Source organism: Podarcis muralis, chromosome 8 (assembly GCF_964188315.1).
Source record: "Podarcis muralis chromosome 8, rPodMur119.hap1.1, whole genome shotgun sequence".
Classification (NCBI taxonomy): domain Eukaryota; kingdom Metazoa; phylum Chordata; class Lepidosauria; order Squamata; family Lacertidae; genus Podarcis; species Podarcis muralis.
In genome coordinates, this window is record NC_135662.1 from 46,741,697 (window position 1) to 46,763,098 (window position 21,402).

Genomic DNA, 21,402 nt, shown 5'->3' on the forward strand with positions numbered 1-21,402 from the left:
TAGTCTCCAGGGCCGTGTCATTACAGGTGCATGTTCTATTTGCGATGGGAACTCTGGAATAACGACCCGACAGAACTGCTGTAGGAAAACAGTTGAGACGGGCACAGGTAAAGGCCCTTCGCTTAGCCTCCGAAGAAATTGTGAAGCAGTATAGAGGGATCCCTTCAGGGGGTGGAATAGCTAGGGCTAGGCCTGAACACGGCCCTCTTGCATGGAAAGCTGTGTTAGAGAAGTCAAGTTGCTGTAGCTTCTTTTTAATTGGAGCTAGGGCCGCCAGGCTGATATACTCTAAATTAAGAACAGTTTTACAATTCAGATTGAGAAGAGAGCGGAGTTTGAGGTTAATTGTAGTTTTCCAAGGGGAATTATGAATATCTCTTAGGATCAGATTGGAAAAACCACCTCTAATTCGAGCATCCGATGCTAATAGGTGGGAGCTATAGGAAATGGCTTGACTCCATGCTCGTTTTACAATTGAGGGCTGGGCGAACTCAAGTCGTAGGGCTGCACCTGAGACACATCTCGGGACGCCGGAAAGAGGTCTCAGAAACATATGAAGTGGGCGATCCAAGTTACCTGATATTGCTGTAGTCCATACTTCGCAGCCATATAATAATTTAGGGACAACTTTGGCATTAAATATTTGAATTGCTGCTGGAAGGTGTTTGCCGCCCTTCTGGTGGTAAAATCGGACAATGGCATTAGAGGTCGTGGTTGCAGCGAGAAAGGCAGATTGTAGATGGGTGGTCCAGGAGAGATTATAAGTGAATATTAAGCCTAGATATTTAAAGGCTTTTACCTTTTCTAAGTAGCCACCTGTGATCTTAAGCGGCTCCAGCTTGAGTTTGCGGGAACGAGTGAAGTGGAGGACTTTCGATTTTTTATAATTAATATTAAGAGCTTCCGCCTTACAATAGGCGATAAATGCATTAACTGCATTTGCTAGGTCCGCAGCTGTTCTGGATAAGATGACGGCATCATCTGCATAGAAAAGGGAAGCAACGGGGTGGCCTGCTAAGTGAGGAGGATACTTAGATGCTAGCTTCAAAGGGGAAATTGCATCATGAAGATAGAGATTAAACAGTAAAGGGGCCAAGAGACAACCTTGTCGGACACCCTTGGCCGTTGGAAATGGAGTGGTAAGGGAGCCGTTGGGACCACTTCGGACGCGAGCTGTGGTGTTTGAATAAAGGGAAATAATTAGGGAGAGGAGGTGCGGATCAATTCCCAGATGGGCAAGTTTGGACCATAATCTCTGCCTAGGAATGGAATCAAAGGCGGCCTCCAGGTCCATGAAAGTGGCAAATAGGTGACCTTGCCTTGGTGCAGTGTTTTTACTGGCAAGGTGATAGAGAGTCAGACAGTGGTCCATGGTTGATGCTGACTTTCGGAAGCCAATCTGTTCTAGCGGTAGAATGTTTCTCTCCTGGACCCATGAAAGAAGTTCTTCCAGTAAAACAGCGGCAAATATTTTCCCCGGAATAGATAATAAACTGATGGGGCGATAGTTCCTAGGGATGTTTGGCTGGCCGCACCTCACAAAGTTTGCCTGACTTCATTAACACTTGTTTATTTGGATAAGATTATAATGTCTAATACACAACCCAGGAAGTGTGCCTATTTAACTAGCTTTTATCTGCTAATTACTGATGCCTATCCCTGGGTCCACCACACCTCTTCCTACCCCTAATACACATCTGGGTCTGGCTATTTTCCCATTCTGACATATTGGCTCTAATAAAACTCTAACATTTATTAAAGCTTAGCAACCACAGATCAATACCAGTTCTCGGGAGCACACATTCGTATTAAAAAATATAACAATAAAAGGTAGATAAGTTTATTTTATTTAATACATTATAATTCTTGTACTATAAATAAGAAAGGCCTGGATTACCATGTTGGTACTAGCCAAGCTGCTCTAGGAAGGAAGTTTCAAAGCTGCCATGTGGTTGAATGGCACTTTAAAGTATGAGACACTACTCTCCTGCTCTAAGGGCTTAATGTAGAAATCCACACAGTAGAGCAAATGGAGGGGGGGAATAAGGTAACCCTAGTTAGACATAACTCTGGGAAATAGGGATTGTGTCAAAGGTTTCATAGAAAAGCTATGATTGGCGGAGGAATTTGAAGAAAGCAAGGAAGTAATGGAAGCAGTTACAGGTATAGGAACAGCAAGGAAGAAAGCAATTATTTAAGGGAGCAGCAAACTTGAACAGCTAACAGTAATGAAGTAATCTGTGGGAAGCAGTGGCGTAGCGTGGGGGGTGCAGGGGGGGTCGGCCACATCGGGCGCAACATCTGGGGTTAGGGCAAATCCACAGGTTAGGGGGCGCAAATCCACGGGTTAGGGGGCGCAAATTACTTGCCTTGCCCCGGGTGCTGACAACCCACGCTACGCCACTGGTGGGAAGGTAACATTTATGGTTTTAATAGCAGAAAGGTAAGAGCAGGAAGGCCTTGGGGGATTCTGAAAGTAAGCAAACATGTTTGAATGGGATATGGAAATAGAAAGGAGGCCAATATAGGATTGAAGGAGTAATGCATAACCAGGCAAAAGGTGTATTTCAGGTGCATGACGTGTGCAGCATAAGCAAATCAATCTACCTTTACATTAGATTGGAAACAGACCAGTCTAGACTGAAAGGTGCTAAGACTGAAAGAAGGGTCATGCAATGGTCACCAAATTTGGTGAGAAGTGTTGCTGGGTAGCATGACATGCTGCATGACATTCCAGGTACAGCAGTGAATCCAGGAGAACACCAGCCTGTGAATATAAATGAGCTGGTTCTATTCCCCACATGTCTTTCGATCCTGTCACACAAATAGGGAAATCCTCCCCTGCTGGGCCACTATGGCATAGGCCCGCTGATCCAACACGCATTACGAAAAGAGAAAGGACTTTTCCAGTAGTGGGAAGGGCACCTGGGGGGAAACACTCCCTCCCCTCAGGAGTAACTTAACGGCCAGCGGAATAGCGGCGGTTTCGCTTCCCACTTTTCACGTCAGCGGCGGTCGCGCCCTTGATTCTCAGAGCGGGCCGGGTTCCGACATCGCCAGAACAATAGTTGCCATGGTGCGTTTCACAGCGGACGTGACGTCCTTGAACTAGAACGGGCCGGACCCCCCTTGACAGCCGCCGGATTGAAACTCCCGCGAGCGCTTTCGCTTCCGGGTTTGCCCCCCTCCCTCGCCCCGCCCCTCGTCCGAATCGCCTCACTCTTTGGGTTTTGTTCCCCGCAGCGGGGCGCCGCCCCCTCCGGCCGGCTCAGGCCCCGCCCCAATCCACGCCCCGCCCCTTTCCTCTGCCTTCGCAGCCGCTGCTCTGAGCTGGGCGAGCCGCGGCGGCGGATGCGGGCGGCTCGGTGGTTGAGCTGAGGCGCTCGCTCGCTCGCAGGGAACTGTCAGTCAACATGGCAGCGGCTGAGGAGGCTGCGGAGAGGGAAAGCGGCGGCGGCGAAGTCCTGTCTGTCTACGTGTTCGACCGGCGCCAGGCGGATTCGGACGGCGAAGACAAAGTTGTGAAGTGTCCTGAGGGAAACTACGGCGCCTTCCGTGGCGCCGTGTGCCAGGTGAGAAAGCGCTTGTGGGGGCTGGGGGGGGGGAGAGAAGGGGGCAAAAATGCGTCACGGCATAACGGGCAACCGACGGATGGGGAGCCAGCACCCCAGCCCGCTTTTTCGTAGGGTGCTCGAAGAGCCCAGACTCGAGGGCGCCCGGTGGCTTCTCTGACACGGGGGTGGGGTGGGGGGCGGCGAATCGCCCGCGGGTTGGGGGGGGGGCTTCTCTTGACACGGGTGGGCGAAAAGGCGCGAAATGGCCCGGCGGCTGAGCGAGGTTGACGGGTCGCGGTGGGAAGCGAGAGAGCGCGTGTCTCTTGAGTGCAGGGAGGATGGCCCGCTCGGGAGGAGCAGAGCTGTCATGTTGAGAAGGAGCAGGAAATGCAGGTCCCTCGCTGTGAACTTGCGGCTTGCCAAAGAAGTCTGCTGGGCTGTTTCGGATGGGTGCTTGTTTTTCTTGTCTCTTTCACTCTAAGAATAACAATCTCATCATTGGAGGATTTGCAGTGGCTCATCGGCATCTTGGATTTGCACGGAGTCAAGGGGAAGGGGGTGCAAGAGAGAGCGGGTTGCAGCACAAGCGCAGCAGCCTTTGGCATGGGAGCTAGAAGGGAAGGACCCGAAACCGAAAGTGGTGGGAAAGGTCCGGAGAGATTGCTATTTTAAAGTTTTGACAATCAGAGCTGGCTTCAGTACAGAAGCTGTTGTAACAGAGCCTGGTCAAACTGCCTTTTTACTGAATCCTTATTTCAAGTAACCACTGTTTCCCTCAGTGCCCTCCTTGCTCCAGTCAAGTGTCTGCCATTGTTGAAAACTATGTTTCTCACATTGTCTCCTCTGCTTACTCTACGAAAACCTCTGTTGTTGTTTGAAACCTCAGTTTTCCTGTTAAGTCTCTGCAGCTCAGCTTGCTTTACTCAAACCTCTACCATTGATTAAAACTTCATTTTCCTCTGTGTACTTTCCTTCTACTGTACTCAAGCTTCCAGCCCCAGTGCCAGACTATTTTGTGCCCTAGGCACAGCTAATTACTTGTACATACACATACTAATTGCATCAGCAAGGGCCTTAGCATCAGTATTTCTAGATAAACCTTATGTCATAAAAAAACCTCTATTGAGCATCATATATACCAAGATGGTATCTCAGTGGTTTCAAAGCATCAGTTCAGCTCCCCCATCTTGTTTTGTTCAATGGCATTACAGTTATGCCTCATTCTGATACATGGTTAGTTAGAATTTTCCAATGCTGAGTCGATGCAGAGAAATAATTATAGATCCATTGAACCAAACTGAAGAAACTAGTTGCTTCCAGACAACACTTAGCGGCATTATTGACTACGAAGTTTAAAATGGGTGCATTTCAGGCCACAAAAAGGCACATGGATTTACGTCCAGGACTCTTTTGTATGCCATTTTCTTTGCATTTAATGTTACTCCCATTCACATAACTTTGAGCACACAGATTCTCATTTGGTAATCCATTTGCTCGAACTGTCCAATAAGAGTTTCTGTCATAAAACACCTGTAGTCTCCTTTAGTGGAACAAATCCTAAGAAGTGTTCTCTTATGATAACCTCATAAGGCATGGGCAGGGAGGACAACTGCCCCCTCCATCAAGTAAATCCATGAAAATACTTAACTGAGGTTCTGTGCCCCCAACATAAAGCCTGGCTATGCCCATGCTCACGGAGGCCACTTCAGTGCTGCTAACACAGCAGTTTGACTTTACCCCCGGTGGTGCATTCCATTATATCTCAAGACAGACGGATACCATCAACAACAACCTCAAAATATTAATATATACATAAAAACAGTTCTGATGTATGAATTACTTCAGAAATAATAAAAGTATTCAAAATATAAATATAAATTAAAATATTATCAGAAATTTATAAGAAAAAACAAACTAATCTGTATAAAACTGTCCCTCAAAGGTCAGCACTGTGCCCCTGTGATATCTGCGCCCTAAGTTGGCCTAATGATAGCAGCCCTCCTGCAAAGTTCTTACTCTTAGGTACTTCAGCTGCCTTGTGTGAAAGAGATGGAGGATGAAGAGCCCACTTTGAATATTCTATAGAACTTTCACACAATTTGTTTCATTCCTGGTACCATGTGTTATCTTCAGTTTGAAGTTCATGATACAGTGTGAAATTTAGTACAGGTATTTTATTAACAAACAACACCCATGTATGCAACATTCACCAGGGTGGATACAAATCAATTATTTTTAAAATTTAAATTGGTTTTTTTTAATTTAAATTGGATTTTTAAAATAAAATTCTTTTGGATGGAAAATATTTCTAAAGATAGTTTTCTATTTAAGTTACATTATAGTCCAAAGGCTATTCATCAGGAAATAAGGATTTGTTTTAAGTTTTTTAATGTGTTCTAAGGGACGCGGGGGGCGCTGTGGGTTAAACCACAGAGCCTAGGGCTTGCCGATCAGAAGGTCGGCGGTTCGAATCCCCGCGACGGGGTGAGCTCCCGTTGCTCGGTCCCTGCTCCTGCCAACCTAGCAGTTCGAAAACACGTCAAAGTGCAAGTAGATAAATAGGTACCGCTCCGACGGGAAGGTAAACGGTGTTTCCGTGCGCTGCTCTGGTTCGCCAGAAGCGGCTTAGTCATACTGGCCACCTGACCCGGAAGCTGTACGCCGGCTCCCTCGGCCAATAAAGCGAGATGAGCGCCCCAACCCCAGAGTCGGTCACGACTGGACCTAATGGTCAGGGGTCCCTTTACCTTTACCTTAAAACTCAGTCTAAGTTTTTTTTAAAAAAAGTTTAACAATATCAGTTAACAAACGTGGATACATATGCTATATTAAATAAATTAAATATATTAAATAAATTGTTTAAATTGTTATTAAGGAAATGATTATTTTTCTCCTTCCAATAAAGTACAGCAGGAAAGTTGTCCAAATATAAACAGTTAACTTATTAAACCTCACAATAATTTCATAATTATCTGTCTATGTATTTCTAATGAGTAATTTTTGATATAACTGTAAAAACTACTCTGAAAATTTGTTATTACAAAAATGAAACCTTCATCTGGTTGTAAATATTAAGATTATACCAGCAAGAATGAGTATTTCTGTAAAAAATGATTTAAATCAAGTCTTAGTGACTAGTGATTCAAATCAAGTCTTACTGACTAGTGATTTAAATCAATTTGATTTAAATCAAATCCACCCTGACGTCAACCAATGGAACTTAACATTCTGTAATTAAACAAACAAACTACCAGACTTGCTCTTAAGATTCTGTTCATCTTAAAGATGCAGCAGCATACATCAGTATTGGAAGTGTGTGCAAAGGGGGCTGCAAAACGGGAGAGAGGAGGAGGCATGGAAATGGGGGGAGGGGATGATTTGTTTGCAAGAGTGAGCTGAGAAAAAGGGGGAAGAGGGAGGGAAAGTGGCAGCATTGGAGATCATAGAATTGTAGAGTTGGAAGGGATTCTGAGGGTCGGTCTAGTCCAGTCCAACCCCTACAGTGCAATCTGTTGACAGTCTTCTCTGGGTGGGCTCAGACAACCAACCTTCTGATTAACACACTGACCCAGAACTACTATATTCCTCTTAACCATGCTGTTTCCTGCAGTAGTGAAGATAATTGTACACAACTTTATCAATCCTAGGCTACATCTCGCCTTTGGACTTGTTGTTCAATATAGAGGTCTGCTGAGAAATGATTACCAACCATGTTCTGATGCAATACTTCTAATTAAAGTGTAAAACAAACGCAGGAAGAATGTTTTGATTAGGTGCTCAGAGACATTCTCTAGGGCAGATCGAAACTGCATTCTAGTCATTCTAGTCTGTAGTTTAAGCTTAAAAGTTTAGAAGACTGCAGGTAAAGCTGAGTAAAACTTTGTCGATATTTATGAGATGAACAAAATGTGTCCTTCTATATTACAAGAAGTAATAAGATCTTGGTTATAAAAGGAACGTACAATATCATATGGAGAAATGAAAATGTTTGCAAAGAGAAAAATTTAGAAGCCACGGAAGCCCTGTTAGACATTCAGCTTCCAAAAGAATGTTTGAAAACCGGAACAGTCACTTCCGGGTTTCGATCGTTCAGGAGCCAAAACGTTCAAGAACTAGGCTGTTCAAAAACCAAGGTATGACTGTAGTGGACTTATAAAACAAATTAAGCAGAAACCAAAAAGTGCCTACATGAAATACTGGGCTCATAGTAAAGAATGGAAAGGGTCTAATGTGCTCCAATAGCATTATAGAGTTTCTCCTACAAAAATGTTTAGATGGCTTTAAGGGGGGATTAGAGAAATTAATGGATGAAGTATCTTCAGTATCTGTTTGCCAGGGCAGCTAAACAGATTCTCCAGGTTCAAGTTCAATATGCCTTTCAGTGCCAGTTGCTCGGGGCAACAATAAGGCATTGTTAAAGGAAAGTACATCCTGGACTATATAAACCTTTTTGGTTTATAGGACACTTCTTAAGGTTCTTGAATGTTTTTACCCTGAGCTCTGCTTTATCTCCCTCCACCCTTCTAATTTAATATTTAACTTGCCTTTGTAGGTATTTGGCATTTCCTCCAAAGAAACTTTTATTGTCACAACCACAAATAGAATACGGATCACAAATGAAAACTTTGGTACGTAAGTTTTTCTTAATTGGTACAGTCTATACCCAAATGCTCTCTGATAAAGTAGCAAAAGTGCATGAAAACTCATGCCTCACCCATTGTTTATTTCTGAGATGCCACAGGACTCCTATTTTTTATCAGAACACTAATTAGTTTCTGTATACATAGCAGGATTTTAAAACATAAAATCAAAAATGGAAAATATTTTTATGCTCTGTGTATGGAAATCAGTTTTTAAAAGAATAACACAAAAGTTAAGTGCTAACTGTCATGTAGTAGCAATCGTAAATTAATATCCCTTGTTAATTGGATATCTGATTTCATTACTAAATTGTTTTTTTATAAAATGCAAGCTAAGTAATTTATATTGCAAGTCTAAGGGGAAAGAAGCTTTGTACTAAGTAATCAGAACAATGTACATGCAGGTCCTGCTTTCTGAACACAATGCATTCCCTGGAAATTGTTCATTAGGCAATTGTAGTGTTTTATCTTTTTGTAAACTGCTGTGAAGTTTTTTTAGGCTCAAACTGTGTATAAATTTTATGAAATAAATATATAAGTAAATAAAATATATTTAAACAGCAGTATGAAAAATGAAGTTGGATTTTTATTTCATATATGTGTTGTAGGGGGAATGGTTAAAGATGGCATGACCGTCTATTTGCTACAATCAGTTGACCAGTCACTCCCCTCTGCAACAAAAGAGCGTATTGATTTCCTACCACATTATGATACACTTGTGAAAAGTGGAATGTATGAATACTATGCTAGTGAAGGACAAAATCCTCTTCGTAAGTATATCAGGTATTCTTTGAACTGTAACTGTATGGCACACAGTTAATTAGTACATTGTATTGTTAAGACCAATGTTTTGCTATTAAATACTATGCAATAGATTTAAAAAATAAGCTGTACAGTAATTAAAATAAAGTTAGTTTTAAAGTAATCTTTAAAAAATAGCATCAGGATTAAAACAAACTTTTCCTATTCATCTTCCTCTTTTCCCTTTAATAGCATACACACTTTACAACCCCTAAAAAGTTGTCTCCCCCTCAAGCTCTTCAACAACATACTTTAATGTGTTGAACAGCTGTACCAGTCTATAGTGTCCTTTAATCTCTGGTATTGGCATAGCACCCTACATTGGGTTGTGGGGTATGTGGGGAACTCAGGTCAGAATCCTGCTAATTGTATTATGGATGGCTGATCTAAAATGCTGACTGGGACTGGGAAATTGTCCCAACAGAAGACATTACCTGAACTTACAGTATGACACCAAAATTCAGTGTAATCTTTATATGAATGAGTCTCTGTCAAGTTTATAATAGCCATCTGCCACTACCTCTCCTGTCAGAGAGAAAGATACTCCTCTTTTCAGAGGGAAAGAAGATAAGGTATAGCTTGTATCATATGTTGCTTTTCAGGAACATGTCAAAAGTGGATATTCTAATTTTTGTTAATAATTTTAATTATTAGCAAACATTTCTCTCTTTTTCTGTTTAGCGTTTGCTCTTGCAGAATTAATTGATAACTCTTTATCAGCTACTTCTGAAAATACTGCCGTCCGGAGAATACAGTTAAAGCTGGTAAGTAACTAAGGAGCTACTCCAGTGTTTTGCAGGGTTATTGTAGGATAGAATCATCATATACTGTTTCTTCTTCTTTTTAAAAAATAGTTATTTGATGACTCTCAAGGGAAGCCAGCCGTTGCCGTGATTGATAATGGAAGAGGCATGAGTTCTAAACAACTGAATAATTGGGCTGTGTATCGGTTATCAAAGTTTACACGACAAAGTGATATGGAAAGGTTAGGATGTTCTAATTTCAATGGTATTTAAGTATAAAATTGGTGAATTTTATTGTGTAAGAATTCAGTGTTCTCAGGACATGTTTTAAAAAGTTCCCGTAGTTCTTAAATGCTGAGAAATTGAAACAGCTAACAAAAAGTCCAAATAATTATACTTTGAGGTCTCAGTATTTCATGTCTCTTATCTTTTGTTAAGATATGTAGTTTTTACATTGATAACTTTATCAACCACTTGAAATACTTTAGTAATTACCAGGAAGCAAATCAATGTTTCCGAATATTTGAATGAATATATAATGGAGATATTTTGTAATGTTTAGTTAGTAGTAAGCATTACGTGTTCTTGCTTGGTATTGTTATTAATTGGAAAAGTTTTCAGTAATGTCTGATATACTCACGCTTGCATATTTAACAGCTTCTGCTATTTCTTTCTTTGTCTAATTTTGGTATTAGTGACCATTCAGGATATGTACGTCCTTCAGCAGTACCCCGCAGTTTAAACAGTGATATATCATATTTTGGGGTTGGTGGTAAACAAGCAGTGTTTTTTGTTGGACAGTCTACCAGAGTAAGTAACATTTTATATTTTTACAATTTTAGCCATTTTATGTGGTACTTCCTGGTTAACCTAGATTAGCAACTGGCTGTGTGTGTTTTCCTGCTTCTGTATGCAGCATACCTGTAAAGTGTGCCCCATGCTGATACAGTAGTCATAAGGAAAATCATCAGACCATTGTCACCAATTGGCTATTAGAAAGGAGGCCTGTCCACTTAGCAGTTATTGGGAACACTGGTTTGGCTTACCCACACCCTTCATGGCCTTTGGTAAATGAACAGGACCTCTTTGCCTCCCAGCTGTTTGTTGGTAACAATAGTTTTCCTACATGAACCACAGTCTGGCAATTGGGACTGCTGGTCTCAAACACTGGATATTACACACTTAAAATGAATGAGAATACTCTGTGTTGCTGGTGGAGAGAAGGCAGTCTTTGTCTTGAATACGACAAAGTAATGAGACGGGATGTATTCTATATCTGGGTGCTGTATTGGGGGGGAAATGCATACTGATGGTCCCTTCTTGTCATCTTGTGTGCACTTTTGACAGATGTGGCTTCTCTTGTAATTCTGAAATTGTTCTACAGTGGTACCTCGGGTTAAGTATTTAATTCCTTCCAGGGGTCCATTCTTAACCTGAAACTGTTATTAACCTGAAGCACCACTTTAGCTAATGGGGCCTCCTGCTGCTGCTGCACCGCTGGAGCACAATTTCTGTTCTCATCCTGAAGCAAAGTTCTTAACCTGAGGTACTATTTCTGGGTTAGTGGAGTCTGTAACCTGAAGCGTATGTAACCTGAAGCATATGTAACCCGAAGTACCACTGTATTTATTATTTAAAATTTTTAAATCTTGAACAGATGATAAGCAAACCTGCAGATTCTAAAGATGTTCATGAGCTTGTACTTTCTAAAGAAGATTTTGAAAAGAAAGAGAAAAACAAAGAAGCTATATACAAGGGATACATTCGAAACAGAAAGGTAAGGAACTTAAATTATTTGTTGAGTTATACAAAATACTTGAAAAAAGGTCATCTTAGTACTTAACAAGTAGCTACCAGGGTTTAGGCAGTTGTTGGGAAATTAATTGTACCAACATGTTTTATCTTTTCTGATAAGCAGCTGGACAAGAAAGATGAGAGCAGTTGTTTCCCAGTTTATGGTTACAATTCCAGTCAAGTGACCTATTTTATTTTATTTTAAAACTATTTCTCAAAGCCATCTGACTCTTCCCATATTGTTAATGATGATGAACGATTCCTGCACAATCTTATCATGGAAGAAAAAGACAAAGAAGGTTTCACTGCAGTAGTTATTACAGGAGTACAGCCAGAACACGTGCAGTACCTGAAAAACAATTTTAACCGTTGGACCAGGCAACTATCGTGAGTTGTTTGTTAAAATAGTTAATATGCTCAAATACTATTGACTCAAATCTTGCATTACTTAAGATTTTTTTGTGCAGTTTCTGCAAATCATTTATTAATTGAATTTACTATAAATTTATACTAGTCTATATTAGTGCATAGTACGCTTAGTGCTGCTTTCAGGTTTCCAGCTGCCAGTTGTGGGGTGCCCATTTTATAACTTGAAGTAAATGCCTGCTTGATTATTCAACAGTGTACCAATTTTGTAAATGTATTTTATTCAAACTTTTAACAGACACATATACCATTTTTTACAGACACATATACCATTACTATATCCATGGACCAAAAGGAAATGAAATTAATTTGCCAATGAAGGAAGCAAGAACTTTCAACAATATTGATATTGAGGTAGGATCTATATACATTGGTTTGCAAATAATTACATTTGCTTAGAACCAGGGACTATCCAAAGTGTTACACTTGCAAAACAGGGCTTTCCTATTTCCTCCTTTCCCTGCATTGTTTCTGGTGTTCAGGGAATAGCATGAGCAATGATGCAGTGGGATGCCAGTGGAAAATATCGTCCCTTCCTTGCATGAACAGAAGTGTCTTTCTGCTAGCATAAGGAATCCCACCCATTGAACAGTGGGAACCTCTGGATCCTACCCACTTCATATTGTGTACATCTGCCCTACAAGGAGATAAAGCTCCAGTCATGGCTCTAACCTTTAGACAGCCCTGCTACTACCATTCCTATAAGCTATGTTACTGGGGAGCACAGATTCTCCTGATTCCTAGTTTGCACAAATCTTGGAGCATGTTGTTAAGTTTGTATTATTTCTGCCTCTTGATGACCGTGGCAACGAACATTTATAGGAGGAACTTGCATTTATTTGTTGTTTATTTGTAGATTTCAATGTATGAAAAAGGGAAGACACCTAAGATTGTGAATCTTAGAGAAATTAAAGATGATATGCAGACATTATATATAAATACAGCAGCGGATAGTTTTGAGTTCAAGGCGAAAGTTGAAGGAGACGGTGTAGTGGAAGGTGTTATACGCTATCACCCTTTCTTGTATGATAAAGAAACGTATCCTGATGATCCTTGCTTTCCTTCAAGTAAGTTGGGTAACTTTCATACTATTTCTCATTGATGTACTAATAACGAAGGCTACATTTTGCATCCTCCTTGTGCAGCTCTTTAGCTTGGGAGCAGGGAACACTGCACTGAAGTGGTTTCACTTCTGCCTTCTGACTTTTTCCAGAGAGTAGCAATAGGGAACAATTGCCCCATGTAAATTGCTTTCATAGACCTGATGAAGGCCTTTGACCTCATCAACCGAAAAGGACACTTCACACTGCTCAACAAGATAGGATGCCCACCTAAGCACTATAGTATGATTTGTTTCCTTCCATGAGAACATGTGTGGCACCATCCAGTATGACAATTCATTCTCAGATGCCTCCCTAATAATAATAATAATAATAATAACAACAATGTGGAGAATGGCTGTGTTCTAAACCCAGCTCTCTTAGGCATATTCCTCTCCCTGTTGCTCTCATATGCCTCCAGACTGACTGCAGGTGATGTGTATGTCCATTCAAGAAGCAAGAGGGTCTGTTCAACCTGGCACAGCTTGATGCTGAGACAAAACTGTGGTGGGTTATTATCTGGGAGATGCTGTTTGAAGATGACACAACCTTGACAGCACACTCTGAGGAAGCTCTACAGCAAAGCTTTCCAAACTTTTCATGTTGGTGACACACTTTTTAAACATGCATCATATCACAACACAGTCATTCAGTTTTACTAGCAAACCAGAGGTTAAACTAACCCCTTTCCAGCTCCGGGAGGAGAGTGGGGAGAGTTTACACAACGCACCTACATACTGCAGCTGACACCTTAACATGTCACAACACACAGTTTGGAAAGCTCTGCTCTCCAGAGTCTCATCAGCTGCTTTGCCCAAGCCTGCATGATGAAGACCAACATCCTGGGTCAAGACGTCGCCAGCACTCAACAAATCAGCATGGGTGACAACATGCTTGAGCTGGTAGACAGTTTTGTCTACCAGGGTTCCACCATAACCAGCAACCTTTTCATTGACACTGAGCAATACAAGCATACTGCCACAGCAGGTATGGCAATGTCTCACCTCTCCAAAAGAGTATGGGGAAATGTGCCTAGGTAGCTTCAATGGATAGAGGTGTCTTACTTACTAGTCTTGACAGGTTTGTCAACTACAGTCCTTCATGGAAAAAGGTAACTTGGCTCAATGCTCTTTTAACCTGAAGACTGGACAGTTTTTACTTACTCTCTGTGGAGCTGCTGGTTTGGAAGTTGCTGTCAGTGCAGAATGCCACAGTGCTGGTGGGCACAAATGGTGCACATCGTGCCTCCACCGGTTGCCTGTGTGCTTGTGAGCCCAGTTAAAGGTACTTCTGTTGACATCCAAAGCCAGGCATTTCCGAAGAATTACTATCTCTTGTTATAGACCTGTCCAGTTTTTGAGATCTGCAAGGGAGGCCTTGTTGGCAGTTCTGCTGTGCTGTGAAGTTTGTGAAGTGCAGTACCTGAGAAGACCTCCTCTATGGTAGCCACTTAGCTGTTGAATGCCTTCTGAGGTGCATCTGGTTTCGTCACTGTATACATTTCAACAACTGGTCAAGCCACACATTTTTGCACTGACAATTGGGACTGGAGGATGAGATTAGAATATCCCTCACTGCAATGTTGTTGTTTCTGTCCGCTCTTCATTCAGCTTAATGATCTAGTACTGTTTAGGTTTTACTTAGTTAACTTGTAGTATTGAGCTTGAAGGTAACCTGCCTTGCGGCAGGCTACATGGTGAAGGACAGGGCTATAATTACATATATATATAATTATACACGGGGACGCGGGTGGTGCTGTGGGTTAAACCACAGAGCCTAGGATCTGCTGATCGAAAGGTCGGCGGTTCGAATCCCCGCGGCAGGGTGAGCTCTCGTCGTTCGTTCCCAGCTCCTGCCTACCTAGCAGTTCGAAAGCACCCCTAAGTGCAAGTAGATAAATAGGGACCACTTTCTAGCGGGAAGGTAAACGGCGTTTCCGTGTGCGGCGCTGGTGCTGGCTCGCCAGATGCAGCTTAGTCACGCTGGCCACATGACCCGGAAGTGTCTTCGGACAGCGCCGGCTCCCGGCCTCTTGAGCGAGATGAGCGCGCAACCCTAGAGTCGGTCACGACTGGCCCTGATGGGCAGGGGTACCTTTACCTTTATAATTATACAACCTGAAATTCTTATGCTGTAAAGTGCACCTAAGGTTGATGGGGATGTTTGGCTGAAACTTTTAGGGTGATCTGTTTCCTGCTTTGTATGACATGGGAGAAAACCATGAAGCCTATTGGGTCACTGGGTATTAAGCTGTACAAACTTTACTTTACTTTACTTTACTTTACTTTACTTTACTTTACTTTACTTTACTTTACTTTACTTTACTTTACTTTACTTTACTTTACTTCACTTCACTTCACTTCACTTCACTTCACTTCACTTCACTTCACTTCACTTCACTTCACTTCACTTCCCGGTGTTGATTAACTTTTATTAGTTTGCTGCATATTTGAGGGGAAACTGTATGACTAATAAATAATTAGAAATAGTGGTTAAATGTTCTATTTTGGAGAACAATGTCTTCTGTCCTTGCATTCCTTTGTAATTTGACACTCATTTTTCAATTTAGAATTAAAAGATGACAATGATGATGAAGAATGCTATGTAATAGAAAAGGGAGCAAGAGGGAAAAGGCCTATTTTTGAATGTTTTTGGAATGGAAGACTAATACCATACACAACTGTTGAGAAGTAAGATTATGCCTATGCAATAATTTACATTTTTATTATTTTGATTATTTTTGTAAAAGTTTCTAATCATTGCCTTTCTCCCTAAGCTTTGAGTGGTGTGCTCTGCCCAAGAGAGGTCTTGCCCCATCTGAATGTTACAACAGAATTTCTGGTGTGTTATTTACAAATGACAGATTTCAGGTCAGCACAAACAAACTGACTTTCATGGATTTGGAATTGAAGTTAAAAGACAGAAACACCATTTTTACAAGAATCGTCAATGGACAGGTAATACTTGTTCAATTTAATTGTTTGTCACAATTGGATAAATAAATTAAGAGAACCATTATATGTGAGCTTTCTGTCTTTTTATTGACTTACTTTAGATTTTTAAATTACATTGCCTAAGTTTAGACTTTTATTGTATTTGAGGAGTTTGGTATGTGTTACCATAATGTTGGGGCTGGCTCCTAGTCTGAAGGGGCCCTGGGCAAAGTACTTTCTGGTAGGTTCCTTCCCTACTTCATCAATGGACCTTGGGAGGCTTACCTGGCTTTAGTAGTAGTACTGAGCAGATGGGTCTAGTCACCTTTTTAATTCCCCTCAGTGGCCAAGTGATGCTAGGTCAGGAACATTGTGGGTAATTAAAATTGCCACACCTTGTCTCTTCGTAATTTTAAATAATGACTAATTGAAGCTGAGGCCTGCACAAGACTGCACCTTCAGACAGTCATAAAGGCTGAACTACAGTTACTCTAATACATGTTCAAAATTCTTCACAGGAGCAAAGAATGAAAATTGACAGAGACTTTTCATTGTGGCTCAAGGAGTGCCATGAAAAACATGACAAACAAATAAAATTCACACAGTTCAAAGAAATAATTACACGCACTGAGCTGCACTCTAAGCGCTTGCAGAGTCCCTGGTCTACATATTTGGCAATAGAATGGGATGGAAAGACATACAAAGCTGGGCAGTTGGTAAGTTAATTGCTTGTTGATGACACTTTTTAAAGATGGCCTAACACAGATTTGAATGCAACAAAAGTTTAATATAAATAAAATTATAATATGCTTTTAAAAGAATGTTTGCTGGGGAAATAGAAGTACTTTGTTGCTTATCCTGTATAATGCAGACAAAAATATTGATGTTATATATTATTTTATGTTATAAAAAGCTAATTTAGGATTCAATTATTGCTACTGTAAAAAAAAATATTTTAAATGTTTTTATTGATGTGAGCATTTCTACCCCACCCTTGTAATGCATACATATCCCTCTGGGTGTCTTAGAACAATTAAAATCACAGTATCATTATGAACCCATGATGTCACAATACTTTTTTTTACTGATAATTCTAATATTCCTTGTAAATGGCTTAGTGGTTTTATTGCAATCAAGCAGTAGATAGATAGACACTTTAATTATGCCCAGAAACAAATTAGCAAACAACACAGCTGTTGCAGATGATGTGTAAAGTTAGCTGTTTGAACACTTCCCTAAAACTGGATCTTAAACCCCCCCCCCAAAACATGCTCACTCATTCTTGCAGTTGTGTTCTGAATCAATCGAAGTTTCCAAAGATTGTTCAAAAGTAGCCCAAATTTAACACGTTGCAGAAATATAACCTATATGTAATTAACACATCTGTTGCTGTAGCCGCATATCCTAATCTCAGATAAGTGGCCCATCAGCCTATGAGGGGGAAAGGCACTTCTGGCGCCCAATAGCCACATGCGTGCCTAGATACAAGGCTGAATCTAGGACTAGCCACAAATTGCAATCCTGCTTCTTCAAGGGGAAAATCAATGAGACAATGTTTTGGCAAGCAGGGTGTGAGTGGGTGAGTGTTGCAACCCAAGGTGAATATTGATGCTCACCCCTCTTCAGTGTTAATGTGTTCCATTTTATTGTTTTTATAAATTAACAAAGCCTGTTGGGATAATCTGGGACTTCTTTGAAGGCAGCAAAAAAGTCTCAACAAGGCATTTATTAATTATCACTACCAGCTGTTGCCTCTGATAACTACAAACGTACCCCATCAGCACATGGGTTTCCACTTGCAAAACAGGACTTCCCCCCTCTTACTACAACCCAGTTTGGGGATCAGAACTGAACTGTTAACTTGAAAAGCATCAGCCTTGCTGTGTTTGCTGGTCCCGTGGGTAACTGTGAGGCGAGGTCCGAGTCCAGTCCGAGGTCAAGGGTGCAGTAGGGAGGCAGTCCGTCAAAGCTGAAGCTGGGTCCAAGGCAGGGAGTCGGGTGAGGTCAGGAGCTCCAGCAGGCAGGAACAGGCTACCAACAATGTTGCTCCCGCAACCTGGGACTGGGCTGGCTGGCTTTTATCTGCCCCCAGGCATAGGGCGGTCCCGGTCCACAGGTGACTTGCCTCTCCTGGCCTGGAGGCAAGCACTCCTCCTGCGGGAACTTAGTTCCCTCCGCCTCTCTGCCCTGAGCCTCTGCAGCTCAGGAGAGGCTGGAGGGTTACCGGACCCAGAGGCAACCTCAGCTTCCCCTGACGGGGCTGAGAGTGGAGCACCTGCAGGCAATGGGTCCTCCATCACCTCAGGACTCAGCTGGTGCCTGCACCTGTGGATTCAGCACAGGTTAGGACCCTTCAGCTCAAGCCCCAGCCCCAGCTCAGCTGGTTCTGGAGGCGGGGAATCCTGTGCAGGCTGGGATTCCTCAGGTTCAGCCTCTGAGTCCAAATCCCAGGCCATCACACTGTGTGTGTCAAGGTGATCAAACCTGAGACACACAGTCTCAGAACTTCCTTTGTAAAGGAACATAAGGACAAGTAAACTTTCAAAACACGAACATGTAAAAGCTTTATTCTCCTAACCAAGTTTTACACAGCCTGTGGTATCTCTCCCTAATGAAATGCTATCCCTCAGAAAAGGGAAGTAGGAGAACTTATCTTTCCAGTTTCCTATCTAAGCAGACTAGCCCACCCCCATCCCCCACAAAGGATTTTGTGATACCCACACCAAGGATCCTTCTCAGGAAATCCTTGCGGCAGTGATAAACAGGGAAATGGTGAGGTGTGAGAGAAAGACACATGTTGCCTCTGTGGGTTGGCATAGCCTTCTCCAAAAGGGATCAGAGGGAGAACTGCTTTTATGGAGATATGGGATGGACAAAAAAGTCCTATCCCACAGGATCCAGAATGCCATAAGATGGCAAAGCAGCATTAAATCCTGGTTCTAGATATCAAAAATGTCTCTGTATTGCCCTCTTCACATGCATGGAAACATACTTCAGGCTCAGAGTTAGCCCACATTACCTGCATCACCGGGCTGAAACTTGACCTTCACACCTCCCATCCATTAGCCCACAGCCTTGCTTCTTTGTTTCAGCCTCTGTAGGGAAAACACATTTCAGATAAATGGTTGCTAAGGCTTGCTAGATTGATCTGTTACTTTCAAGGCTGGAGCAGACTGCAGAAAGCTCCATTATTTTACTAACAGCTTGGGTTTCAAAATCACAACTAAATTTAATTATTTTTAAAACATTTCAAAATGAAAAGATAGAAGAGATAAAATAAGTGTTTTTGAAAGTATTAACTTTTATAAATAATGAATACACAAACTTTGTTCCCAGTGTTATTTTTTTAAAGTTCCAGTTTCATGTTGGTACCCAGCTAGTGTCACAAACAAGCTATGCCTGTCACTATGATACGTGGGAAGGTTTATTCCCAACCAGAACAGTTTTAACTGTATCCCCTAACAGAATATAGACCGCAAACAACTTTTTTCCCCTAAACACTCTGTGCCGTTGACCTAGCATGGTAAACAGTTTTTTAGAAATGATGCACTGTGTCTTTGGAATAAACTTGGAACCTCTTAAACAGTCCCACCCACCCACCCCCAACTCCAGTTCGTAACATAGTGTAAGCTCTGTATTTCACCATGCAGTGGGTTCTCACTTGGAGAAGAACTTTTACAAACCAAATTGCATTTGCATGCAGGAGATGCTTTTACCAATACTGTTTTTGGCTACTGAAGAATTACAGTAAATAGAACTACAGTGGTACCTCAGGTTATGTACTTAATTCGTTCCGGAGCTCCGTTCTTAACCTGAAACTGTTCTTAACCTGAAGCACCACTTTAGCTAATGGGGCCTCTTGCTGCCGCCGCGCCGCCAGAGCACGATTTCTGTTCTCATCCTGAAGCAAAGTTCTTAACCTGAAGCACTATTTCTGGGTTAGTGGAGTCTGTAACCTGAAGCGTATGTAACCCGAGGTACCACTGTATGTTAGTTAGTCTTTTTTGTTGTTGTATGTTCATGCAGATTGAATGGATCCACCAAATATTATTTCTAGGATTAAATTAAATCTGTAAGGAGTACAGTAAAAAAAATAAATACTGAACTTCTGTTTGCGTCATAGGTAAAAACAATTAAAACAGCTCCATTACTCTATGGCAAAATAAGGAAATTTTTTCTATATGGAGATCATGATGGAGATGTGTATGCAACAGGAGGAGAGGTTCAGATAGTTTTGGTAAGTGAATACTTAAAAGTTGTAAACTGATTAAGTGATTTAATTAGATTAGAGGTAACAATTTCTTTGAAAGTCTTCCATGAAGATTGTATTTTTCGCTCCATAAGACGCACCTGACCATAAGACACACCTCCTCCCACTGGAGCCTTGGCAACAGGACAGCGCCTGCAGCTCAGTCAGCCTGCATCCAAAGGCAGCAGCAGCAGCAGCAGTGAAACTGAACTCATTGGCTTTCCTGGCGGCTGCACCAACAGCCTCCGCTGCTCTTTTCAATGAGCTTCATTCCCTGGCCACAACATCTGTCTCCCTGGGCAATGTTTGCTCAGACATTACTCGGCTCTGGCGGTAGCACCTCTCTCTCTCTCTCGCCTGGCATTAAGCCACAGCAAACTCCTGCTGCAACTACATCCGCTCCCTGGGAGAGAGGATGCCAGGGGAAGGGGGTGGAGAGAGAGAGAGAGAGCGTTTGTCTAGATCAGGCGTTGTTGTTGTTAATTTGTATACTGCCCTCCATCCAAAGATCACAACATAAAAATGCAAAGCAAAAACAGAGCAAAAGTGAAGGTCGATGCCTCGCCTTGCAAACAAAATCCAAATGTGTTGTCTGCCAGCCTTGCTTGCTCATCCAAGGGATAAAGAGAACCGTTTCCTCTACTTCTGGGCAACGTCTCCTTCAGAGCCTTCAGACACACATGGGCATCTGGCAGCTAAGCCTCGGGGTAAGAGGCGAATATATTGTTTAGCCGAAGCTCCCCGTCCCAATTTGACAGAGCACGCGAGGGAGAAAGATCCCCCCCACGCTGGCTCCTGGCTGCTCTCATGCAAATCACAGAGCCCCTCGGATGGAGGGAACTCTAAAGAGTATTCTAAAGCCTTCTTCCCCACCTCACCTCTTCTTACCCCCTCGTGCGGGCGCCGCTGTTAGGACACTCGCACGGGCGACATGCCATGGCCCCGCCGCCCTGGGAACCAAAGTCCCCAGCTCCTCTGCTGCCAGGGACCACACATTCACTCCATAAGACGCACAGACATTTCCCCTTTTTAGAAGGAAAAAAGTGCGTCTTATGGAGTGAAAAATACGGTAATTATATGCAAGTCAAACTGATTTCAGCTAAAATTGTTCAAAACTTGAACAAATCTCTAAATGATGCTCAGCTTTTTATTAGCTTGTTTA

The 21,402-nt window shown here is 42.1% G+C and overlaps 1 protein-coding gene across 6 annotated transcripts in view; it reads left to right on the top strand.

Annotated features, from left to right (window-relative positions):
* The first annotated feature begins 3,211 nt into the window (after positions 1-3,211).
* SMCHD1 (structural maintenance of chromosomes flexible hinge domain containing 1) overlaps positions 3,212-21,402 on the top strand; it is a 64,376-nt gene continuing 46,185 nt past the window's right edge. For 2 of the 6 annotated variants that reach the window (XM_077933116.1, XM_077933115.1), the window contains exons 1-14: positions 3,212-3,572; positions 8,107-8,182; positions 8,803-8,964; positions 9,677-9,759; positions 9,850-9,980; positions 10,434-10,548; positions 11,396-11,515; positions 11,753-11,919; positions 12,219-12,312; positions 12,815-13,025; positions 15,628-15,748; positions 15,835-16,015; positions 16,510-16,707; positions 20,115-20,228. In XM_077933116.1, coding sequence (XP_077789242.1) covers positions 3,414-3,572; positions 8,107-8,182; positions 8,803-8,964; positions 9,677-9,759; positions 9,850-9,980; positions 10,434-10,548; positions 11,396-11,515; positions 11,753-11,919; positions 12,219-12,312; positions 12,815-13,025; positions 15,628-15,748; positions 15,835-16,015; positions 16,510-16,707; positions 20,115-20,228 — 1,932 coding nt within the window. In that variant the 5' untranslated portion in view covers positions 3,212-3,413. Of the gene's footprint in view, positions 3,573-8,106; positions 8,183-8,802; positions 8,978-9,676; positions 9,760-9,849; positions 9,981-10,433; positions 10,549-11,395; positions 11,516-11,752; positions 11,920-12,218; positions 12,313-12,814; positions 13,026-15,627; positions 15,749-15,834; positions 16,016-16,509; positions 16,708-20,114; positions 20,229-21,402 lie in introns of those variants that run through there. The other 4 variants (XR_013393951.1, XM_077933113.1, XM_077933114.1 and 1 more) reach the window with 4 other exon arrangements.